The sequence below is a fragment of the Hoplias malabaricus genome, chromosome 18 (assembly GCF_029633855.1).
Source record: "Hoplias malabaricus isolate fHopMal1 chromosome 18, fHopMal1.hap1, whole genome shotgun sequence".
In the NCBI taxonomy this organism is placed as follows: domain Eukaryota; kingdom Metazoa; phylum Chordata; class Actinopteri; order Characiformes; family Erythrinidae; genus Hoplias; species Hoplias malabaricus.
In genome coordinates this window covers 23,150,196-23,171,217 of record NC_089817.1, presented here as the reverse complement: position 1 = coordinate 23,171,217, position 21,022 = coordinate 23,150,196, and the positions used below count along the sequence as shown (strand labels likewise).

General features: G+C 39.4%; 1 protein-coding gene across 1 annotated transcript in view; it reads right to left on the bottom strand.

Annotated features, from left to right (window-relative positions):
- Positions 1-23: 23 nt before the first annotated feature.
- LOC136674634 (seizure 6-like protein) overlaps positions 24-21,022 on the bottom strand; it is a 51,790-nt gene continuing 30,791 nt past the window's right edge. The window contains exons 3-17 of the mRNA XM_066650733.1: positions 17,616-17,755; positions 15,887-16,082; positions 15,344-15,529; positions 14,799-14,970; positions 14,499-14,668; positions 13,576-13,770; positions 11,675-11,813; positions 11,313-11,509; positions 7,232-7,426; positions 5,272-5,463; positions 4,855-5,049; positions 4,069-4,104; positions 3,719-3,833; positions 2,570-2,675; positions 24-1,553 (exon numbers count right to left, since the gene is read on the bottom strand). Of these exons, the coding sequence (XP_066506830.1) occupies positions 1,524-1,553; positions 2,570-2,675; positions 3,719-3,833; positions 4,069-4,104; positions 4,855-5,049; positions 5,272-5,463; positions 7,232-7,426; positions 11,313-11,509; positions 11,675-11,813; positions 13,576-13,770; positions 14,499-14,668; positions 14,799-14,970; positions 15,344-15,529; positions 15,887-16,082; positions 17,616-17,755 (2,264 nt within the window). The 3' untranslated portion in view covers positions 24-1,523. The remainder of the gene's footprint in view (positions 1,554-2,569; positions 2,676-3,718; positions 3,834-4,068; positions 4,105-4,854; positions 5,050-5,271; positions 5,464-7,231; positions 7,427-11,312; positions 11,510-11,674; positions 11,814-13,575; positions 13,771-14,498; positions 14,669-14,798; positions 14,971-15,343; positions 15,530-15,886; positions 16,083-17,615; positions 17,756-21,022) is intronic.

Genomic DNA, 21,022 nt, shown 5'->3' with positions numbered 1-21,022 from the left:
TGACAGCATTAGGGAAAAAAGCTTTCGTTATCAGTCTGACAAGCTGACAATTAGTATTTAAAAAAAAAAAAAAGCCAACACCACTCTTCATAAACTCAATCTTGTTACGAAAGACTCTACCATCATTTTTATTTTCAACACCTCTCCAAGGAAATTGTCCTCTTTAATTCCAAAAGCAAATTTACATTAAATCATCAGAAAAAACCTTTCACATATACACAAAATAAATACATTTTTCTCTGCTGTTGTATGACGTCACTTGCATGGGAAAATACTACCTTAAAACCTGCACTACAAACCGGTTTGAGTACAAAGCTTTAAAAATGACAGCAGGCAGGAAGTCAGGCCACAGACACAGACACAGACACACACACACACACACACACACACACACACACAACCCTCCTCATACACACAAACACACACACACCTCTGAGTGTGCACATGAACAGAGAACAGCATTTACTCCAGCGTTAGATCCTTGTCTATGCTGTATTACTGACATATGCTAACAATGTGTATTTTCACAGTTTTCTCGCATTCTTCTACATACTTCTGAAGCCATAAAAATTCTACAGTACTGTGTCAGAGGCTCCCTCATTTACATTATTTCCAGTCAAATCAGACATTAATATTTGACAGGGGAAAAAATAGAAAACAAGTTTTATAGAAAATATTAGCATTCTAGTATTTAGTAAGTCCATATTTTGCTTTTATTAAAACACCTTGCTTTCTTTGAAACCTATGAGTTTTCTCAGATCTAAAACATGAGTAGAGTTGTACTTAAAGACTAGAAGGTTTGTGGTCCTCTTGACAGGAAGGAAAATTGGGGGTGGGTGAGTGAAGGGAAAATACAGTTTTCAACCTTAAACCACAGTTGAGGTGCGCTTTGCACCTTACCCTCAAATACTCCCCGGGTGCTGTGTGTATTTACACTCAGTGCCCCAGATAGGTTATATGCATTGATGTACAATGACAATACATTTCTATTAAAATATTTGGAAGCCCATATTCTATGTTTTAAACGTTTTTCACCAAATACTCTTCTAAAAAGAGTAACTGGTATTTAATTCAGAGTTTGACTGAAAAGTAATAAAATGAATGATCTCAGAATTTTGCACAGTACTGCACTTCATTACATACATGTACGTACACACACACACACACACACATCACGTGCACACACAGATTTTGTTAAACAAGAACCTCCTGCCCTAAGTGCATAATGTTCAAATCACATGGTAAAACCACAGTCACTTGTTCCATGATTCACCTCCTCTCCAACCCCTGTTTCACAGCCATCCTCTCACCACCTCCCTTCCCTATACCATTTATCTCTCTCTCTCTCTCTCTTCCTCTGTTGCTCTTTTGTTTTCGATCCTGATTATGTTGCAGATTTGGGAGGTTGGGGAGGTGGGTCAGCAGTGGATAGTCAGGAGCTATTTACATCACTTCCTCTCAGGGCTGGAGTAATGTAGGGACTGCATCTGAGAATCTGAATCCATCCGCAGTAACAGCTCTCCTCATATTGACACTTCATACTCTCTTGTGTCCTACAGAAATACAAGAAAAACAAGACAAGGAAAATAAACTAAGAATCACAGGCCTTGGGAATTACTTTGTGTACAGATAGCATTTTAACATCCACTAATAAATATTACACGTTGCTGACACTGGTGTATACACAGATATCCATAGAAAAGATGCAAATGAGCCTAAGCTGTACCATACACAAATATATAGTGGCAAGCTCAGGTCCAGAAAATACTACCCAGAATTTTACATGAACTTTTCAGACCTCTCTAAGGCTGCTTTCAGATGATTAGAGAAACCAGGCAGTTGAAATGCAATCCTTGAGAGGATTTGTGATTGTACTTTTTAATTCTGCTACTTCTGCCCTATTTGGGGCTGCTGATCCATGAAAAATGTTTCCTCAGGAGTAATGACATACTACTGAAATAATTTTGGGATGAGCTGGAAAGGCACTTGTGATCCAGAACTTACCATTCAGTTAATTAAATCCTACAAATCGTAATGTTCCATTATCTACGGTACAGGCTGCTCAGTGGCTTGTTTTCACAGTAAAAGGAAGGGCGTGGGGTAAAGTGTTAAAGGCATATATTTACATTTGGAAATAAAATATAACTAGATGGGTAAGCCATTGGAAATGACAACATCTCTGTTACAAAACATTTATTTTACATATCAGCTAGCTCTTATGATTAAGCTGTTTCATAATGTCATAAAGTAGTAAATAAAATGTTAGTTTTAACTCATTTTAATCTTTACGTACTTTTATGTTCTTGAAATAAATAATATTATTTACATTGCAACTTAGGCTGAGACATTACTAAAAATGTGCTAGGTGTTACCTTGTGCTATTTTAGCTCATACATTGTATGCTTAATGGACTAATACAGAAAAGGACTAATATCAGAACCAAACAAGAAAATTTATGAGAAATTATGAGGATTAACCATTAAATATCATGATCCTTACTTTTGATCTGATGATCAAAATCATCTGAAAATAGTCTAATTCCAGTAAAATGGTTCTGTATTATACTCACTCCTCCTGTTTCATAAAGAGGGTTATCAAACTCTGTCTCAACAGTGATCTGGCTGTATGGGTGAGGGTACATGAGAGGCAGGCGGAGGTTGGAGTGATATCGACACCTGGTTTAGGAAAAAAATAGAAACAACAGTCATAAAAACTCCCTTTTCAAGGAGTCAAAATGTCACAATGAACAGATAAAGAGAAATAATCACAAATTACTTGGAAACCTTTCTTGTTACTGTAAGTTGCATTCAAAATATTTCTTAATTCTTTAACATTTAAATGTACTATTTTAAAAATTTTGTTCCACCAGAAATTACATACATCGTACATAAGCGCAAATAAACCCATCAGCCATAACATTATGACCACCTCCTGGTTTCAACATTCAGTTCATTCTCTTAGTTCCACTGACCACACAGGAGCACTTTGTAGTTCTACAATTACAAATGGTTGTCCATCTGTTTCTCTGCATACATTATTAGCCCCTTTAACCCTGTTCTTCAATGATGAGGAACACCACAGGGCAGGTATGATTTTCATGGTGGGTAATTCTCAGTACTGCAGTGACACTGAGGTGTTGGTGGTGTGTTAATATGTGCCGGTAAACGTGGATTAGACACAGTAGTGCTGCTGGAGTTTAACCCCTCATTGTCACTGCTGTACTGAGAATAGTCCATCCTGTGGGCAGCGTTGAGTGACCACTAATGAAGGATTAGAGGAGGACCGACACAAACTGTGCAGCAACAGATCCACTACTGTCTGATTTTGCACCTGTACTAGAGTGGACACAGTGTTTAAAAACTCCAGCAGCGCTGCTGTGTAACAGCACAACACACACTGCAGTGCAAAAAAAATTGTCCACCACCCAAATCATGCTTGGTCTTGTGGGGACAATTATAGATTGGTGAAATGGGGTAAACAATGCAGAGCAACATATGGGCTTCAGTTTGTAATTGTAGAACAACAAAGTATTCCTGCAGGGAAAGAATGAACGACGAGTGTAAAAACAAGGAGGTGTTCATAATCTTATGATTGAGTTTCTATGGGAGAAGTATAGAAAAGACATGGGTAAACGTAATGCATCCAGCTGTAGCTGGTAACATACACCTACAAGACTTAACAATGCATCCATATTAATCCCAGTATAAAGTAGACTGACCTTGTGAGATAGATATAGGTGCCACCAAGTAAGACACACAGTAGCAGTACTAATATGAAAATGGCCAGAGCCATGCTTCCTCCATCCAGGGATGAATCTGCTGTAGCTTCTGCCACTAGAGGAACATAAAACAATTAAATGTGGAATTAAAAATACACATTAGTAAAGGTTAAAGAGTAAATAAAGCACTTCCTCTTTGAGCTGGAACACTGCTCTGGCCCTTGAAGGTGCCTAATTAAAAATCATTTGGCCAATTGTTTGATACGGTTGAATCTATTAGTTTGAAAAATGGTCCTATAATGAATACTAGCAAAGATGGATTGCAAATTAATCACAGGAATGAGACTTACCTTCTAAAGCATGGTTACCAGAGCACTCATGACTCGCTTCGAAAGGGGGAAAAATAAAACAACAGAAATCTGTATTAGAGTAATAATAAAGCAATGTTCATCCAATGTTTCTTCCGAAATAGAGGCTATGGAATGAAAGGTTGCTTGCTGCAGTAACTGCCTCTACTCTTCTAGGAAGGATTTGGACAAGATAAACACAGTGTCCAAAATGGGGGCGATATGAGCACAAATCGGTATCACGATTAATTGTACATTTTACCATGATAACGATTAATGAACGATTATATTGTTTTTTTGTTTTTTTTTTGACCCTCATGCTTCAGTGATAAGTCTTGTAAAGTAAATCTGCTCGCTGGGATATTTTTTCTAATGTTGTTTTTTTTGAGCACTGTTTATATTTGGTGTGTGATTGTGCTTTGGCCACTGAAACATGTGACGTCTTTTTGTTCAGTGTTGCCTTAATTATAGTCAAAACACAACACCTCCAAACCACAGACGCTGTGTTTTTATTTGGTACGAGCTGCTCAAGTCGCTGGTTCAGCCTCTGCGTTTAGGTTGCTTCCATGTGGCAGATATGGTTTTAAAGGGACAGTACATGAACACACAGTGTGGACATAACAGAATAAACAATAATCAATATAATCTGTATAGACAAAATTATGTAGATTAGAAGTTCTGAATGATGACTGATTAATTTTAGATTAATTGCCCCTAGTGCACCTCATTTGTTTGTTACGGGTGTGACTACTTTTGCACATATAATGTAACGTATTCATCTGGCTTTACCTCTACACATGGGTAACGGTCCACTCCAAAATGAGGGATTTCCCACGATGCACTTGATGGCAATTTCTCCAATAAGCTCATAGCCTTGGTAGCACATGAAGGTCAGAGACTCTCCAGGCAGGTACAGCCTCTTAGACAAGATCTGATAGCCGTTGTCTGGAAGACCAGGATTCTCACAAGACACAGACTCTTCCGCTGAAATGCAGTGGGAGGGCATGATGAAATAAAATAGAAAGAGAAAGAAAAGTAAACCTGAGGGCAGAGGAACTGGAGAGACTGGCAACAGAGACAAATCAGGAGACATGCTGGGAAGGAAACTGCGAGAGATAGGAAGGACGCATGACTTAGACCTGAGAAGAAGGGGTGATTTTAAGTATGAAGAATAAAGGAAAAAATCTTCATGCTTTCCACACTCACAGACACAGCGGGGCAGGCGAGAAGTCCACACTGGAGTTCCAGGCTCTCTGCCATAGCAGGTTAAAGTGGCCCCACCTTGCAGTATATAGCCTGCGTTGCAGCTGTACTGAATAGTGGTGCCCACAAGAAGTTTGGGGTCAGATAGTGTTCGTACAGAGTGCTCAACATGCCCTGGGTCGGTACAGTACATAACTGCCAGAATAGACACAAACAAGATAAAACTGAGGCAAAGTGTCATAAGAAATACATTTTCACAAAACAAGACACATCGCAAACAATAAACTTTTTTAATTTTAATTTTATACACTGCATTGTCCTTAATCAAATTAAACGGAACTATTTTACTCTCTTTGGAACATACACAGAAAAAAAAACATATGTATCATCGCCACAGCTGTTTTCAGTATACCTTCACTCATCAGTGATCCGATTATGAAAAAGGTAGAAAATAAACTGCGAAATAATCAAGATGCATCAGAGATAGATTGCCATTCAATAGCACAAATATTTCAGGATTTCTTTTGAGACACACTGAAGATGGCAATTAAATATGTGCAGGCTTCTTCAAACCACATACATTTTTTTCATAATTGTTGCTGTCTTATCCTTTTATTATATAATATATATTTTAAATATTTTTCCTCTGTGATTGAGCAGTGACCTTGGGTATTTAAAATGTTTTTCTTCATATTCTTCCTTTTCTTATTTTTCTTATTATAAATCTGTATTCCTCCCGAGAGAAGATAAATAATTAGAGTCACTGGTACGTTAGTAATTAACTAAATAAGCAAAACATTTTAAAAGAAATCTTTCATGTATAATATTTCTAACTTGCTAATATTTTCAGCTTTCAGACATTACAAGGCACTGCACTTTTTCCTTAATCAAGCTCTGCCAGATCTGCAATGCAGCCATTTTATGTTCCAATTTGTTTCAGGGACTTTTTGCCTTGGGGAAGTGGAAATATATGCTCAGGGGATTGACCTGGGCCCAAGATAAGTGAACTAGTTCCTCTACAAACCATTTAGATGAGGTTGTTTCTTTACTACTCCACATTTCCAGCAGTCAATGAACCCTACAGTCTGTTTATTTACTTTAAGCTAACTGTAACCTGGCCTTTCTGTTCTTGACATGTGGTGGTGCTTTGCCTCTTATGCTAAATGCTCTCAGAAAATAGTTTTGTATTTTTTACTTTATTGCACTCTTTGACCAATGTGCATATTTAGAAATAATAAATAAATGCCTATATTTAGGATCAATTTTTGATGTTTTTTTTAACTCTCTCATTCAACAGCAGTAACAGTCCAATTGTTTAATTAATAAGGGCCCCCTCTGATGGGTTCTAATACGAAGCAACACCTGCTTTAATTGACATTGCAAAGCAGCAACTCTACATTTGGCATGCACATTTCACCCATCTGTGGCAGTACATACACTCACACATAATTAAGGACAGTGAACCCACACACCAGTGGGAGGCAGCCAGTTGAAGCTTAGGCGCCTTGCTCAAGATCACTTCAGCAATCAATTAAAGGGGGAAGGAAGCGTTGTTTCTTCACCCCTGCCTGTACCAGGAATTGAACTAGTGATTCTCCAGCTCACAACTATGGTTTATTTTATATAGATTTAAAAGAGCAGACAGTCATTTTCTTCACTGATACTTCATGTTATGCAACAGTCTATATACTGACACCAACTGACCAGGATGTGTCAGATTCTGTATTAAAATTTTTAACATGGATGACCCATGTGGTGAAACCAAGCATAAACCGTTTCTTTCAAGGACTAAAGCATTTTGATTCACATTCCAAAAGTTGCTATTTATTTATTTATTATTATTTTTAAATTAAACAATTTATTAATATTTACTACTTTTTTGTTGGTAAAATGAACACGGCCCTTTGACATACCCTTTACTGTCGCAGCCATAATTAGACCCACTCATTATTACTAGACTTACTCTTCTCGCAGAAGGGTGGCTGAGTGCTCCAGCTCAGGTCTAGCTGACAGGTCAAAGTCTCTCTTCCTACCAAATCATAGCCTGGGTCACATTGGTATGTGATCCGAGCCCCCCGCATCAGCGCTGCGTGTGAGGTGGTCTTCCAGCCATTCTGAATCTCGGGCAGGTCGGGGCAGGAGTCATTACGAGAAACCTCTGAGTAAAGAGAAATATGGTATAGGTTGATTTTAAGATGAACTGCTAGAGAAACTGATAAATTACTGCCTGCTATTCCTACAACAGAAATGGAATGTACCAATTTTATGTCAACAATTAATTGCATATTTTCATTTGGAGTATGAAATTATTCCTAATATAATGAGAATTAGCTTTGTTATTGATATGGTGCTAGTGTGTTTCTAAACAGCATTTATTGAGTGAGGGCTTGGTGCTTTGAAATCAGGGAAATGTAATGTGTCTGCATGCAATTAAATGACAAATTACTTCAACGAGGTGCAGACCAAGTGTGAGACCAAATATACTCATATGAATTATAAAATTATTAAAAAAAAAAGGATTTCTATTTAATAAGAAATATATTGTAATATCATTTTTAACTTTTCATTTGTATTTATATTAATTTTTTAATGCAACATCACCCAAGGCTAAACAATTCTGTACCCCAGCTTAGACTCATTTCCTGTGAGTATTTGCACATGAATATGTGCATGAAGTTGTTATCGAGTAGGTGTCCTGTGGGACTAAAACCAAAACTGAATGTGTGAGAATGAGGGCACAGATGAGTGTTTACAGAGAGGAAGAGATAAGAAATAGGCAGGGTGAAAATAGAACACACGTAAATAAGAAACAGGTAAGGAGGAGGATGTTGAAGTTATTTTACAGTAGTATCATGTTGGAAATTTGTCTCTGCAGGCTTTTTTTTAAATTATTTATTGCTGATTATTGACAGACCCAAAAAACTGAAACTGAAACTTATTTAGTGAAGAAATAGGAATTATGTAAACCATACATTGCTTGCATCAGTGACAAAATGTGTAACAAAGGTTAAGCAACATTCAGGCTTCTAGCATGAGATTGGGTCAGTCAGTCGATATTAGCAGCTGCTAGCTGCAGTGTTACAAGCTGCTAGCCTGAGACGGAGTCCTTCATCAGTGGTCTCTCACACTATATTCCTCTTCCTTGTTTACTCCACTTTGACCAGAGGAGGATGGGTCACCCCTTGTGAGCCTTGGTTCCTCCCAAGGTTTCTTCCTCAACTGGGGGAGTTTTTCCTTGCCACTGTCGCCCCTGGCTTGCTCACTTGAGGGTTTTACATTTTGTTTTTTACATTTCATGTCAAATCTCTGTCTTACTGGAATTCTGTGAAGCTGCTTTGTGACAACATCAGTTGTGAAAAGCGCTATATAAATAAATTTGATTTGATTTAATTTTCTTCTGTCTTTTCCAAGCCTTTGCAAACCCAGTAAGTAAAAGTCAACCCAATCTAAAATGTACTTAGAAACATACACTCTGCATCCGAGAGCCTACACACACCATAAGTGACTATTGACTTCATAAGACAGAAAGGGGGTAAATGTGACTTACAATCAAAGGGAAATCTGAACTTGGAACGATGCACACAACCGCCCTATTAAGCCAGGAATGGATGAGAGGCAGACACGGAGCTCCTGGTCCCCAGCTCTCAGTCGCTCTCTGTACTTGTTCTGGATGTAAGTTAGACTCGAAAAGCTCAGCTTACACAAATACGTTGTAGGTTAGGGCTGCAGAATTTCAGTGGCATAACTTGAAACTACTGGGTGCTCATTCTCCAAAGATATCCCAAACCTATCCAAAGCCATGTCTTGAAATTTGATTTTTAATGTGTGATCTTCCCTGATCTCTTCCAGTTGCTCCTGTACCAGCAATGGCAAGTCTTTTGAGCTTTCCAGCTCACATGAACTCCAATGGTCAAGGAGCCAGTCAAACTGCGCAAATGACTCAGATTGAAAATAGATCTCCACTAAAAATAGACCTTCGTTAAATCTTTTGTTGAGAATTTACAGATGCTGAGAGATAAGCTCAGAAAGTGAGATGCTGTTTGACAGTTCACTGCACAAGGGAAACATCTCAAACCTATCCTGTTCTGCAAATAAGTGCCAGACTGTGAGCTTAGATCTGAAGCCACACAATTTGTCAGTTATCTGATTACAGAGCCGTTCTTTTCACAAAACACTCCATGCTAGTTTGTGTGCTTCACGCAACTCTCGTAAAGCATCGCTTGGTAATGAGAATGAGAGAGAGAGAGAGACCACATACACACACACACACACACACACTATTTACGTCAAACTTTACATACTCATATGTTGATCACGGTAGGGAAAGGGCATGAGAGACAAAGTATGACATTTTCATTTTAACTTTTGTACCTATCGGTTTTATTTTTATGCCAGTAACGTCAGAATATTTTTGACAGAAAAGTCTGATGCGGTTGACACCCCGGTTGACAAAGGCTGCACTAGAGGATTTTGGGAATTGCAGTAGGGATACTTATAACATACACATATCACACACACATAGGTTACTAAGGTTACATAGAGCATTTTCTGCAGTACCAGGCCCAGGGAAGCAACAACAGAGGCTGTTTACTCTATTAGAGATCTGTCAAGAATCACAATGATTTTAATGCTGTAATTTTAAGTTAAAAATGCCATGTCATAGTTTTGCTTTAAAGATATAAATGTGTAGTTTGTTTCTATTTAATGTGGCAATAGCCTTTTCTTTTCAGGGATATCTTTTTGCAATTTGTTGGGATATTTATGTGAAAAATACTGTTCTACTGCTCCCCTGCTCAAAGGTTTGGGGGATTATACCCTTCTATTTGATGCCTGAGACTGGGCATCTTGAACTCTAGAGCATCCCATATCATTTTATGCTTTTCTAGGATGTTATAAAAGCTATATGGAAGAAACAACGGTGTCTAAAATAAGTGCACATTGATTATATTATCATATATTGCACATATAAGGCTTTATTTGCATGGACACGGTGCAAGCGCTGGAATAATTCCTAAGACCAGCACTACAGGCATGTGTGGTTTCCTTCCACAGTCCAAAACCCATACTGGTAGATGGATTGGCTTTGCAAACATGTCCATAGTGTGAGTGTGTGATGACTTGTAATAGACTGCCGCCTCATCCTGGGTGTGTTCCTGCCTTGATTCTTGGTAACCTCGGGACACACCACGACCATGAACTGGACAAGCTGTTACGAAATAATAATTGTAAACAATACCAAAATAATTAACATAATACATATTTTATCATGGCGAGAAAAGAGTACCATTTACATTTTTATAGAGCTAGATTGTATACATGTTGTATAGCTAATATTGCCTCAATCATTTCCCAGAAAAAAAAAAAAAACATTTAAAAACCCTAATGCTGTGTGTAATGCTATGTCATATTATTTTTAAAAACAATCACAGGTAAAAATTATATTTTATGTGATAGTTCCTTCATTTTTGGGTGCAATATATTTAATGGCACTCAAGCTACCTTAAGAACAGGTTTTGCCTAATTTTCTGTCTAACACTTTTAATGAGAGTTAGAAGCAAATACCAAAACACTGCTGGCTGTGAAAGTCACACATTACAAAAAAGTTGTGGCTTCCGTTGGAGAAATGTCACTTATAATTTGGCATACTGCATATACCTTAGAGGTTTAGAGGTTATATTCAATTTGACTTTAAAAACACGCAGTTAACAAAAAACAGGATATGCATGGTTAAATTAAAAATATTTTTTTATATACACACAGCTGCTTATATTTCTACAGCGCAGGTATTATTTGAGTAGTGACATTTTATAGTGACACTGCTGCAGAGGTGGTGTGTTAAGTGTGCACTGCAGTGTCTGATCCATCTGTACCAGCGCAACAGACATTAACAAACCACCACCACATCAATGTCACTGCAGCTCTGAGAATGATCCACCACCCAGATAGTATCTGTATTATTTAGTGGTTTTCACCATTGAGGAATAAGATGAAATAGGGCAAACAAAGAATGGAGAACATCTAACAGACTATGACTGTGGTCTTACCCATGTAGTTGATGATGAAGCCTTCTCCCTTGCCAAAGACTAAGCCAGCTGGGTCAGAATGGAAAGTGATGGTGAGGTCTGGGGTGGTGGAGGACAGTTTAAATGGGCTGGTACCTCCCACATACTGGCCTAGGATGCGTGTGGTGACCTCATCCCCATCCAAGATGGTCAGCATATCGCTGTCACTAAGGTTCAGACTGCAGGAAAATTAAAGCAAGTGACCGAGAGGTGGACTGTTATTTCTGCAGCTTGGTAACTTCAACAGGCTATAAAGCTATAGTAGCTGTAACAAAGCTGTACATTTTGAAAACAGAATCTCAGCAATTGTTTCACAGACAGAATTACTGACTTTGAGTACTTACAGTTGTACATCCAGAAGAACACGCTTGTCCTCACCAACGTGAATCCTCCAGCTGCAGTCCTCACCCTCACCATACCATTCAGGCCAGTTAGGGGAGAGGATGACCCCACTTGGTCCAGACAGGTCACCACCACACAGAGCTAAATAAAGAAACCAAAAAGACGGGCAGTTTATGTATTCTAAATTAGCAACACATTGCTTTGTCTCTTATACTAAGCTGCTTCTATGCTCTTTCTTGGGGATTACCAGATGTTCCAAGGCCAGCTGGGTCATATAATCTCTTGTCACTTGAGTATGTACTCAGGGCCTCTTCCCAATCGCCGCTGCTTGGTATAATTCCAACAGAGGAACTGCCTCAGAGGTTCATGTTATTTTGTAGAAGCATATCAGAAAAAGACAACCCAACAGAAACCAGGGCATTCAACCATTCTGTGCAAATCTCTTTCACCTCGTTTCCTTACCATAGCAGAACTTACAGCCTACGTTAGTGACTAGAGCTTTGACATTCTCATGCATGTTGAGAGGTTCACCAACCTGCCTGAATAATATGGCATTGCATTGCCTCTCTGAAGTCTTCCAATGCCCAGATGTTGCTTCTGCAACTGCCAAGGCCAGAATCTTTTTGCCTGCTGGTAACCCTCAGCTGAATCTAGAAATACCAGAAACACCCAAGCTCAAAAAGCCTTCTTCCTTTGTCTGACAGCCTCCATGTTGTTGTCCACCACCAGGTTGTTGGGTTGCCGCCATTATAGGCACAGACAAGTGTTTGGACTCAGCTATGTACAGCCACTTCCAAAATGAAAATCTTTAACAGGGTCCATTTAGACTCCATGCTCCCTACCTTCCCTGGAATGTATGAAAAGCTCTCTTGAAGCTGATATCAGAGTCTTTTGCCTGGTTACACCGGCAGACTCCAAATACCTATCTGGGACTCCTAAATGTGTCCGACAGGTTTCCAGGCCCCCTGATCCTTCACCACCAGATTGTAATCAGTTGACATGTCAGCCCTTCTCTTTACCAGAGTGTCCAAAAACATAAGGTCACAACCACACCTACAATGACACAACCACAAATTCTCTCACTGACCTTTGGCCCAAAGTGATCCGTGAACTTAAGAGCAACATTGTAACAGAACCTTACATTGGTTATAGTCAAACCATTGCTAATATAGTTGTCCAATAACACTACCATTCAAGACCCCATCAGACAAGTTCCTCTTAATCACTCCATTCCCAGTCTCTACCCACATGAGTATTGAAATCTTCAAGCAAAACAACTGAGCCAGTACACAGAACCCTCTCCACAAAAACATCCAGCTTTCTCCAAGAAAGCTGAATACTCTACTCTGTTGTTGTCGCATTAAGGCAGCTATCTTGTCTACTTCAACAAGCTCCAACTGTTGGTCACCACACCTGCCTGGTGCATCTAACTCTCTGCAAATCCTCAGTGAGACAGAGACCATGGCCTAGAGAAAGGATGAGTCCAATTATATCTGATAACTCCCTTACCAACTCTGGCCCCTTCCCCACAGTGAGGTTATATTTCACGTAACAAAAGTCAGATTCTGCTGCAAAGGCATCACAAAAAAGCTCCATTAACCTAGCATTGATTAGTTCATAACAATGAGTGGCTCCACATTTCGCCTTCCAATTTAATTATTTTTGAATAGGCCTTAATATACATTATACAGTTTATAATAAAGTAACACCTGAATGAAGAAAATGACCTGCCAGCATGACGAGAAAATAAGCACAAATATTTGCATGTTAGCTGCATAATCCCACGGACAAAAAACAAGGCAAGATATCTGGTAAATGTTCTCAAAGGAATAGGTAGCAGATTTATAGCCTGGATTTAATATGTTTACACCCACTAAGACCCAGATTTCTGCATAGCATATACCTTTACACAGAGGCTCAGTGTCATTCCAGTAGGGGTCTCGTGTGTTGATGCACTCAATGACAGGGGGACCCTGTTCAAGGGAGTGTCCAGGGTCACAGGAGAACTGTACTACTGCTCCCACGCCATACGTTGGGTCAGTGGTGCTGAAGTTACCATTCTGAATGTAGGGCTCATAACAGTGGCCTTTCTCAAAAGCTGCACAAGGAGAATTGACACAAGTTAGCACTTAAAAATGTTTTAGTGATGCTGTGTCTGATACAAGGTAGAACACATTGTACAAGAACACCTTGTTTAAAACTAGCATATCTATGTGTTTTACTAAAGGTGATCACATTTAATAAATAATAATAATTAAAAAGAAAAACACAGAAGCTGCTTTAAAAGCACACATTAAATTACTGGCTTTAATATTAATTCAGCAGTAATTTACTGTTTGTGACTCTAGATTACAACTACCTCAATGCTACTTGTGGTTTTGTGTGCTGTTACTAGGGACAGGAAGTTGCTTTGGTCTTTGACACACAGGTGTATCTTTACTAGATTTAGAGTGCACATCCAACATTTCTTTTGAATTAAGGGCTTTAATAGGGATTTTACACCCTTTTTTGAAAACATACACTAGAACATATAACATTTGTTATATGTAGCATGTGTCATATGTTATTATGTGACAATTTAATGCCATTCAGTCACAAATGCCTTAATAAAATTAGGTATTTATATTGGATGATTACTCCTGGATCACTCTATCTTTACGCCAACTTATACAGAGAATGCTGTTCCTCTGCTCCACAGCCCAATGCCCTTATACTTCTCTAGTCAACACTTAGCATTTAGCATGATGACTGAATGCACAAATTATAAGTTGGGTCCACAAACATTTGGACATATAATGTATCTTGCTTGTTATGCCTTTAAACTACCTTCATAGCGGATGTTGAACCCAGTGTTGTGATTGTTTGGCTGGTCTGTTATGAACTGGACTCTGACTGCTGGGCCCTCACTTATGACTCCTTCAAATGGGATGGGGCCACGCTGACCAGAGTCAAAAAGAACCACAGAGCCAGCATCTAGACCACTCCACAAGACTAGTCTGTGTTACAAAAAATAGAAGAGAGATAGTCTGAAAAAAAAAACTGAAAAAACAGAAATGCTTGGTCATGTTTGGCTCTACAAGGACACCATTGCCAAGATAAATGCATAAGACATAACATTGCACTGACCTGTCTGTTGGTCCCAGGACCATTCTCTCCAGATGGAGGTGCAGTCTTTGCCCACTAGGAGCCTCCAGGGACCAGGAGCAGCTACGGTCTAGGGTGCTATTAGGCCCCGGGTGAGGTGAAGGGGACAACACTCTGCCCACAGTAGCATTCTTCACTGTACCACCACAAAGAGCTGCAAAGGGAGATAATTAACCATAAGATTTTGGTTTCAGTGTCAGATTGGGCTAAAGACAGGCAATATATCATCACCTATTCTGAACGTCTGTTTCTGTAAATTTTTCATTTAAAAGAGGCAATGAAAGGAACATATATATGTTCTTTTTCATTTTTTCTAAACAAATACATATTCAAAGTGTGCTAAAACATATTTAAGTGCAGAAGTAATTTCAAGGGCTGCATTAAGAAAAATCAACAAAGCATGTAATTTGACCCTTGCTATTTATGACTGTACCTGGTCCTGTTTACTTGACAAAAGTCATAAAATAAAAATAACCAAAGAAAAAAAAAATAGCATTCTAAGGCACTTTTCCTATTCCCTTTCTTACCTCTGCAGCTGGGCTCCCGCTGGCTCCACACTGGCAGGGAGGCATTGAGGCAGGTGAGTGTGGCGGCCCCCTGCAGATGGTAGCCCATGTGGCAGGAGAAATGTGCAGTGCCTCCTGGATGCAGATCTAGCACGGATACATCTCCAAAGTGAGGTCGTCTGGGCAGGGCACAGCTCAGGCGGAACACTGGCCAGGGAATGTTTGAATATTATATGTTGTGTGACGGCAGGGCAGACATGAATTATTCATATTAACCAGCTGGGCTGACTGGCTGACGCAAACAAAATATGTTGTGAGAAAAGAGAATAACTCTCTTAAGATTCTGATTAAAACAAACTGGTGCACACGACAGCACGAGAAATGACTTTGAAATTAACCCCGCAAATGAATCTAAGAGTACACTGCACCGCTAATGGACATGGCAGATCCTATCAGACAAATAATTGAGCAAATTAACCAACTGGGACATAATGCAATTAAAAAGTTGGAAAGCAATGGAAGTTTAACAACTCTCTGCTACTTATCTGTGTAATGTGGACTCACACTGGTAATGAAGCTGAAACATTCCCATGCCCCCCTCGGGTGAGGAACGGTAGAACACTGAGATCATATTGGTGGGACTGCGGATCACTTGACCCTCCACCAGCAGCGTCTGATTGGCGAGTACCAACAAAGCCCCTCCCTCATCGATCCCTCTGATTGACAGCTGCTCGCCTTCTGACAAGTTAACACTTTTGACCTACGGTCATGGAGAAAACAAAAGAATATATTTCACTGAATAAAGTGCAATAAGAGTGCAATCAGTTTGATGGGCCACTGGATTGGACAACGTGTGTTTTTGGACTGTGGGAGGAAACTGGAGCACCAGGAGGAAACCCACGCGGACACAGGGAGAACACACCACACTCCTCACAGACAATCACCCGGAGCGTGAATCAAACCCACAACCTCCTTCCTGGAGCTGTGTGACTGTGACACTACCTGCTGTGCCACCGTGCCGCCCATAAAAAAAAACATACAAAAATTAATAATATATATTGATTGTAAATATTGAGTTGCATATGCAAAATATACTTAATGCAAAATCTTGGGATATATGGTTAATATAAAGTGTTTTTTATGTAAAAGTTCACCGTCTGTACAGAGGACACACACCTACAGATTTATAATTTATAAGCTGAAATTGAGCAGACAAGTCTTTTTGCACTTGACTGTAAAGCTCCATTTGAATAATATTATTGCTACTAATAGTTTTAATTTTTGACCTAATGACTAACTGCTTTATCAGTTCTGAGAATCTGTAGCTCTTTAAAATCAGTATTCTGTCAGTTCATATCAGATAGGCCCTAATATAAAGTGGTGAGCTTTGTGTAGTGATCCACTCATAGGAGCCTGGTTTGTGTGTCATGATACAATAACTGCCAATATCATAAATCCCACATGTGGGAGTGTGACAGACATACGCACACACATCATATTCCTCCCACCAGGGCTATGGATTAGAGCAGTAATTGGAGATTATGTTGTGGTGTGAGGGATCGGCGCAGGGAGAGCGAGTGCAGACACAGGATTATGGCAGGTTGGCAGGCGCCATGTGGATACCTCTCATTAACATCTGTTTGTGTGGCAGTGGCTCTCGGGGAACACTGCTGTGCGGCTGAGTGCACGTCAGCAGACATGAAAGGCATGGTGTGTACTGCCAACAACAGACACTAGAGGTCACATCCAACCCACTGAAGTAGGTTGTGCAGCAACCTGTGGCCAAGAAGACGTGTGGGAAATGTGATTGCGGGGAGATCAAAAGCTTATTAGTCTGTGATAGGAACCAGCTTCTGAATTGCCCAGTGGGCTCTGTGATGTAGTGCTGCATATTGTAAATGAACATTCAAATGCAGTTAAATAGGACAAAACGCCCAGTGGACTACGTAACAGAGCTGCATATTGTAATTGGAATTCAAATTTCAATGTCAATAAGGGACAAATAAATTAATGAAGAGTGATTCAATCATGCTTATTTTATTACCATATGCAAAATGCTTCCATATGCACATGAGTAAACAAATGTGATGACCTTCAGAAATGTAAATTAATGGGGTTGTTTCCCAGAAACGGTTTAAACCTAGACTTGGACTACATAGCATTTTGAATTGTGATTTTCCATTAAAAGGAGACCATAGTCTAGGCTTAATCCAGGTCTAGGAAACCAGCCCTATAACAAGCAGTCAAGTGTATGAAATTCTCAGCTGAATATAGGAGATGTGTTAAAGGATACCTGCAGCTCCACTCCATAGCCAGTGTACACCATCACTGTGTATGTGCACTGCAGGAAAGCTCCATCTGGAAGTGGTGGATCATCCGATGAATCGATGTAACCTTCTGGGTCTGAGAAATTGATCATGCAGCTCGACAAACCTGGGAACAGAGGAGGACATTCAACAGTAGGGGAAGACAGTGATTTACTTAAGAAAATATATGTTTGTTTCTTCATCCATCCATCCATTATCTGTAACCGCTTGTCCAATTTTAGGGTCGCGGGGGGTCCAGAGCCTACCTGGAATCATCGGGCGCAAGGCGGGAATACACCCCGGAGGGGACGCCAGTCCTTCACAGGGCAACACAGACACACACACATTCACTCACACCTACGGACACTTTCAAGTCGCCAATCCACCTGCAACGTGTGTTTTTGGACTGTGGGAGGAAACCAGAGCACCCGGAGGAAACCCACGCGGACACGGGGAGAACACACCAACTCCTCACAGACAGTCACCCGGAGCGTTTGTTTCTTCATGCAGAAAATTTGAATTCAGTTGTGTTTGAAGATTTATTTTGAGATGCACTCAAATTTCAAACTACAAACCTACCTGTCTAGCCCTGCTGAAGCAAGTTTAAAACTGAAAGTAGTCATTACATGTCTCTATCACAGTGAACTAAGAGCAAATGTGATAACTGACAGCCGCTTGTAAATGATCAAATAAGGTTTGTGTGGAAATCAGTTGAGCACAGATTTAAGCTACAGATTTGTACAAGGGTAGTTTTCTTAGCCATTGGCTACATTCAGATTAGCCAATTTATGTCCCCCTGTGGCCAACAATTAAACCCCAAAAAAATCCATCACGGTTAATCAAAATAATTGAGTTTATATATTTTTAAAATACTTTATACCTTATATATTCAATATTCACGGATGTCAGAATATGCAATTAGTCCCCACCTCTATCTCCACCCACACCTTGCGCCCAGTGATTCCAGGTAAGCTCTAGTCCCACCATAACCCTGAATTGGAAAGAGGTTACAGACAACGTATGTATGTATGATGGCTCTGTTTTTTTTTGTTGTTTTTTTTTTATGCGACACTATACTTTCAACTTTTTCTCCTGGTCGTTAAGGGAAACCGCTTACAAAATTCTTACAGGCTTGAATGAGATATTTATCATAATAAATGCAATTAAATGTAGGAAGGAAATATGTTTCCACAACCTGGGCGTCCATGCCTTGAATAGGAGTGACAGACCCCACCCCTACTCCCTGTAATTCAAATCATGCTGGATGGGTTCTTTAAAAATGCCACAACATTTTCAGTATATTCCTACATTCATAAGTTAAGATAAACTACCATAATATTCATTCATTCATTGTCTGTAACCGCTTATCCAATTTAGGGTCGCGGGGGGTCCGGAGCCTACCCAGAATCACTGGCCGCAAGGCGGGAACACACCCTGGAGGGGGCGCCAGTCCTTCACAGGGTGACACACACTCACTCACACCTACAGACACTTTTGACTCGCCAATCCATCTACCAACGTGTTTTTTTTTTTTTTTGACTGTGGGAGGAAACCCACGCGGACACGGGGAGAACACAACAAACTCCTCACAGTCACAGTGGGACTCAAACCCACAATCTTCAAGTCCCTTTAGCTGTGTGACTGCGACACTACCTGATGTGCCACCGTGCCTCCCACTACCATGACATGCATTGTAAAAATGAGAAGCATAAGCTAAAAATAAAAATAAAATTATATTAACTGTAATATAATTACTTATATATTATATATATATTACTTGCTTTAATAAAGTAATTCCTTAGAGAAAGGAGGCTACATTAAATATTAGTAGCTTTGTCTGTTAACAATGTAAAAATGGCAGTTAACTGTGTGATTAAAAACTGGAACCTTACCAAACTTATTCTTGTTTTTTTTTACTTTCTACCAAAATTCATTTGCAAGTTCCCACAATTCTTTGCCAGACTGAGAATCTACATTATAATTTTTTATAATGGTTTAAATTTGGTGTGCGTGTGTAGAAATGTAGATGCTAATATTCTGTTTGTATAACCTATAATCAAGTGCAGTCTTTTGTAGTCTATTGTATTGCAGCAATTTTTGCATTGATGATGAGCAGTGATGCACAGTAACGGAGTAAATTTTATTCGTTACTATACTTAAGTAGTTTTATTGGGCATCTGTACTTTATTAAAGTATTTCCATTTCGGGCAACTTTTTACTCCACTACACTTCAAATTCCAATATCTTACTTTTTACTCCACTACATGAATATCTGCTGTTCCTTTTTGGTTTATGTGTGGGTAAAACCGTAACGTGTCTGAACAAATCACCCTGCTCCACACAGCTCTACGCGCATCACTGTTGCCAAGTTTCTCTGCCTAAAACCTAAAGCCTAAAAAAAGTAACAAGAAAGGCAGACTTTGTATTTTAACCATTGTGACCATCTGAGACTGTAATAATAACTTGTTGCAGTTCTTAGAACCGTTTTTGAACAGTGCTTAACTATTTACAGTGTAAATTACCACAATACTTAAAGCGAGGTCAAAACCAGAAATATTCCAAAACCTGAAAATCAGTACAGCGATACTGTACAGATCAGTACAGAACAGAAAAAGTTCAAAAGGCAAATCCAACAAATGTATCAGGCAAAAAATTGGGGGGAAAATCTATTTAAGAAAGAGATGGCCCAGAATTGCATAAATAGCTCAAACAACAGGCCTTCATTGCAACTATGGAGACAAAACAGAGAGCGTAAAGGAACTCTATGTAATATTTTTTACCTTAAAATTACAGCTTCAAAATTATTGTGATGCGTCACTGAGCTGTAATAGGGAGAAAAGAGAACTGCACTTTTAGAGGGGGGTAGGCACATTTTTCCTCATGTGTTCGCGCTCCTTGTTGAACGTTTTTTCTTTTTCCTGAGACATCCGTATATTTTTCTTTGTTTAACATTTTTATTCATTCTGTGACGTCCAAACCAATGTCTGAGTTAATCTTTGGCTGTGAATTTGCTGCTGTCTGCAGTCTCTGTGGTGTGGAGGAGTTCATATTTTTGGACTTCCTCAGTTCAACTTGATCCATCTCAGTCTGACTGTGGACCATTCACAGTCATTGCGGTTTGCGTCGATGCGATGCGTAGTTAGTTATATTTCTAGAAGTTAGGCTACAGCATAGGGTTTGGTTCAATGTGTGCCCTAGAGCATAGGTTCGACACAGAATCATAAATTGGGCTTAATACTCAGGAGACAGCGACCTCTATTGGTTTGCAGGAGAAACTTTGGTGTATGTGGTGCATATAACATTCATTTAAAAAAAACTTGTGTGGTTTCTGTTGTGTTCATCAGTGTCAGACTAATTAATGAAATTCTATTAAAATACCAGTGAACCAAGTGTG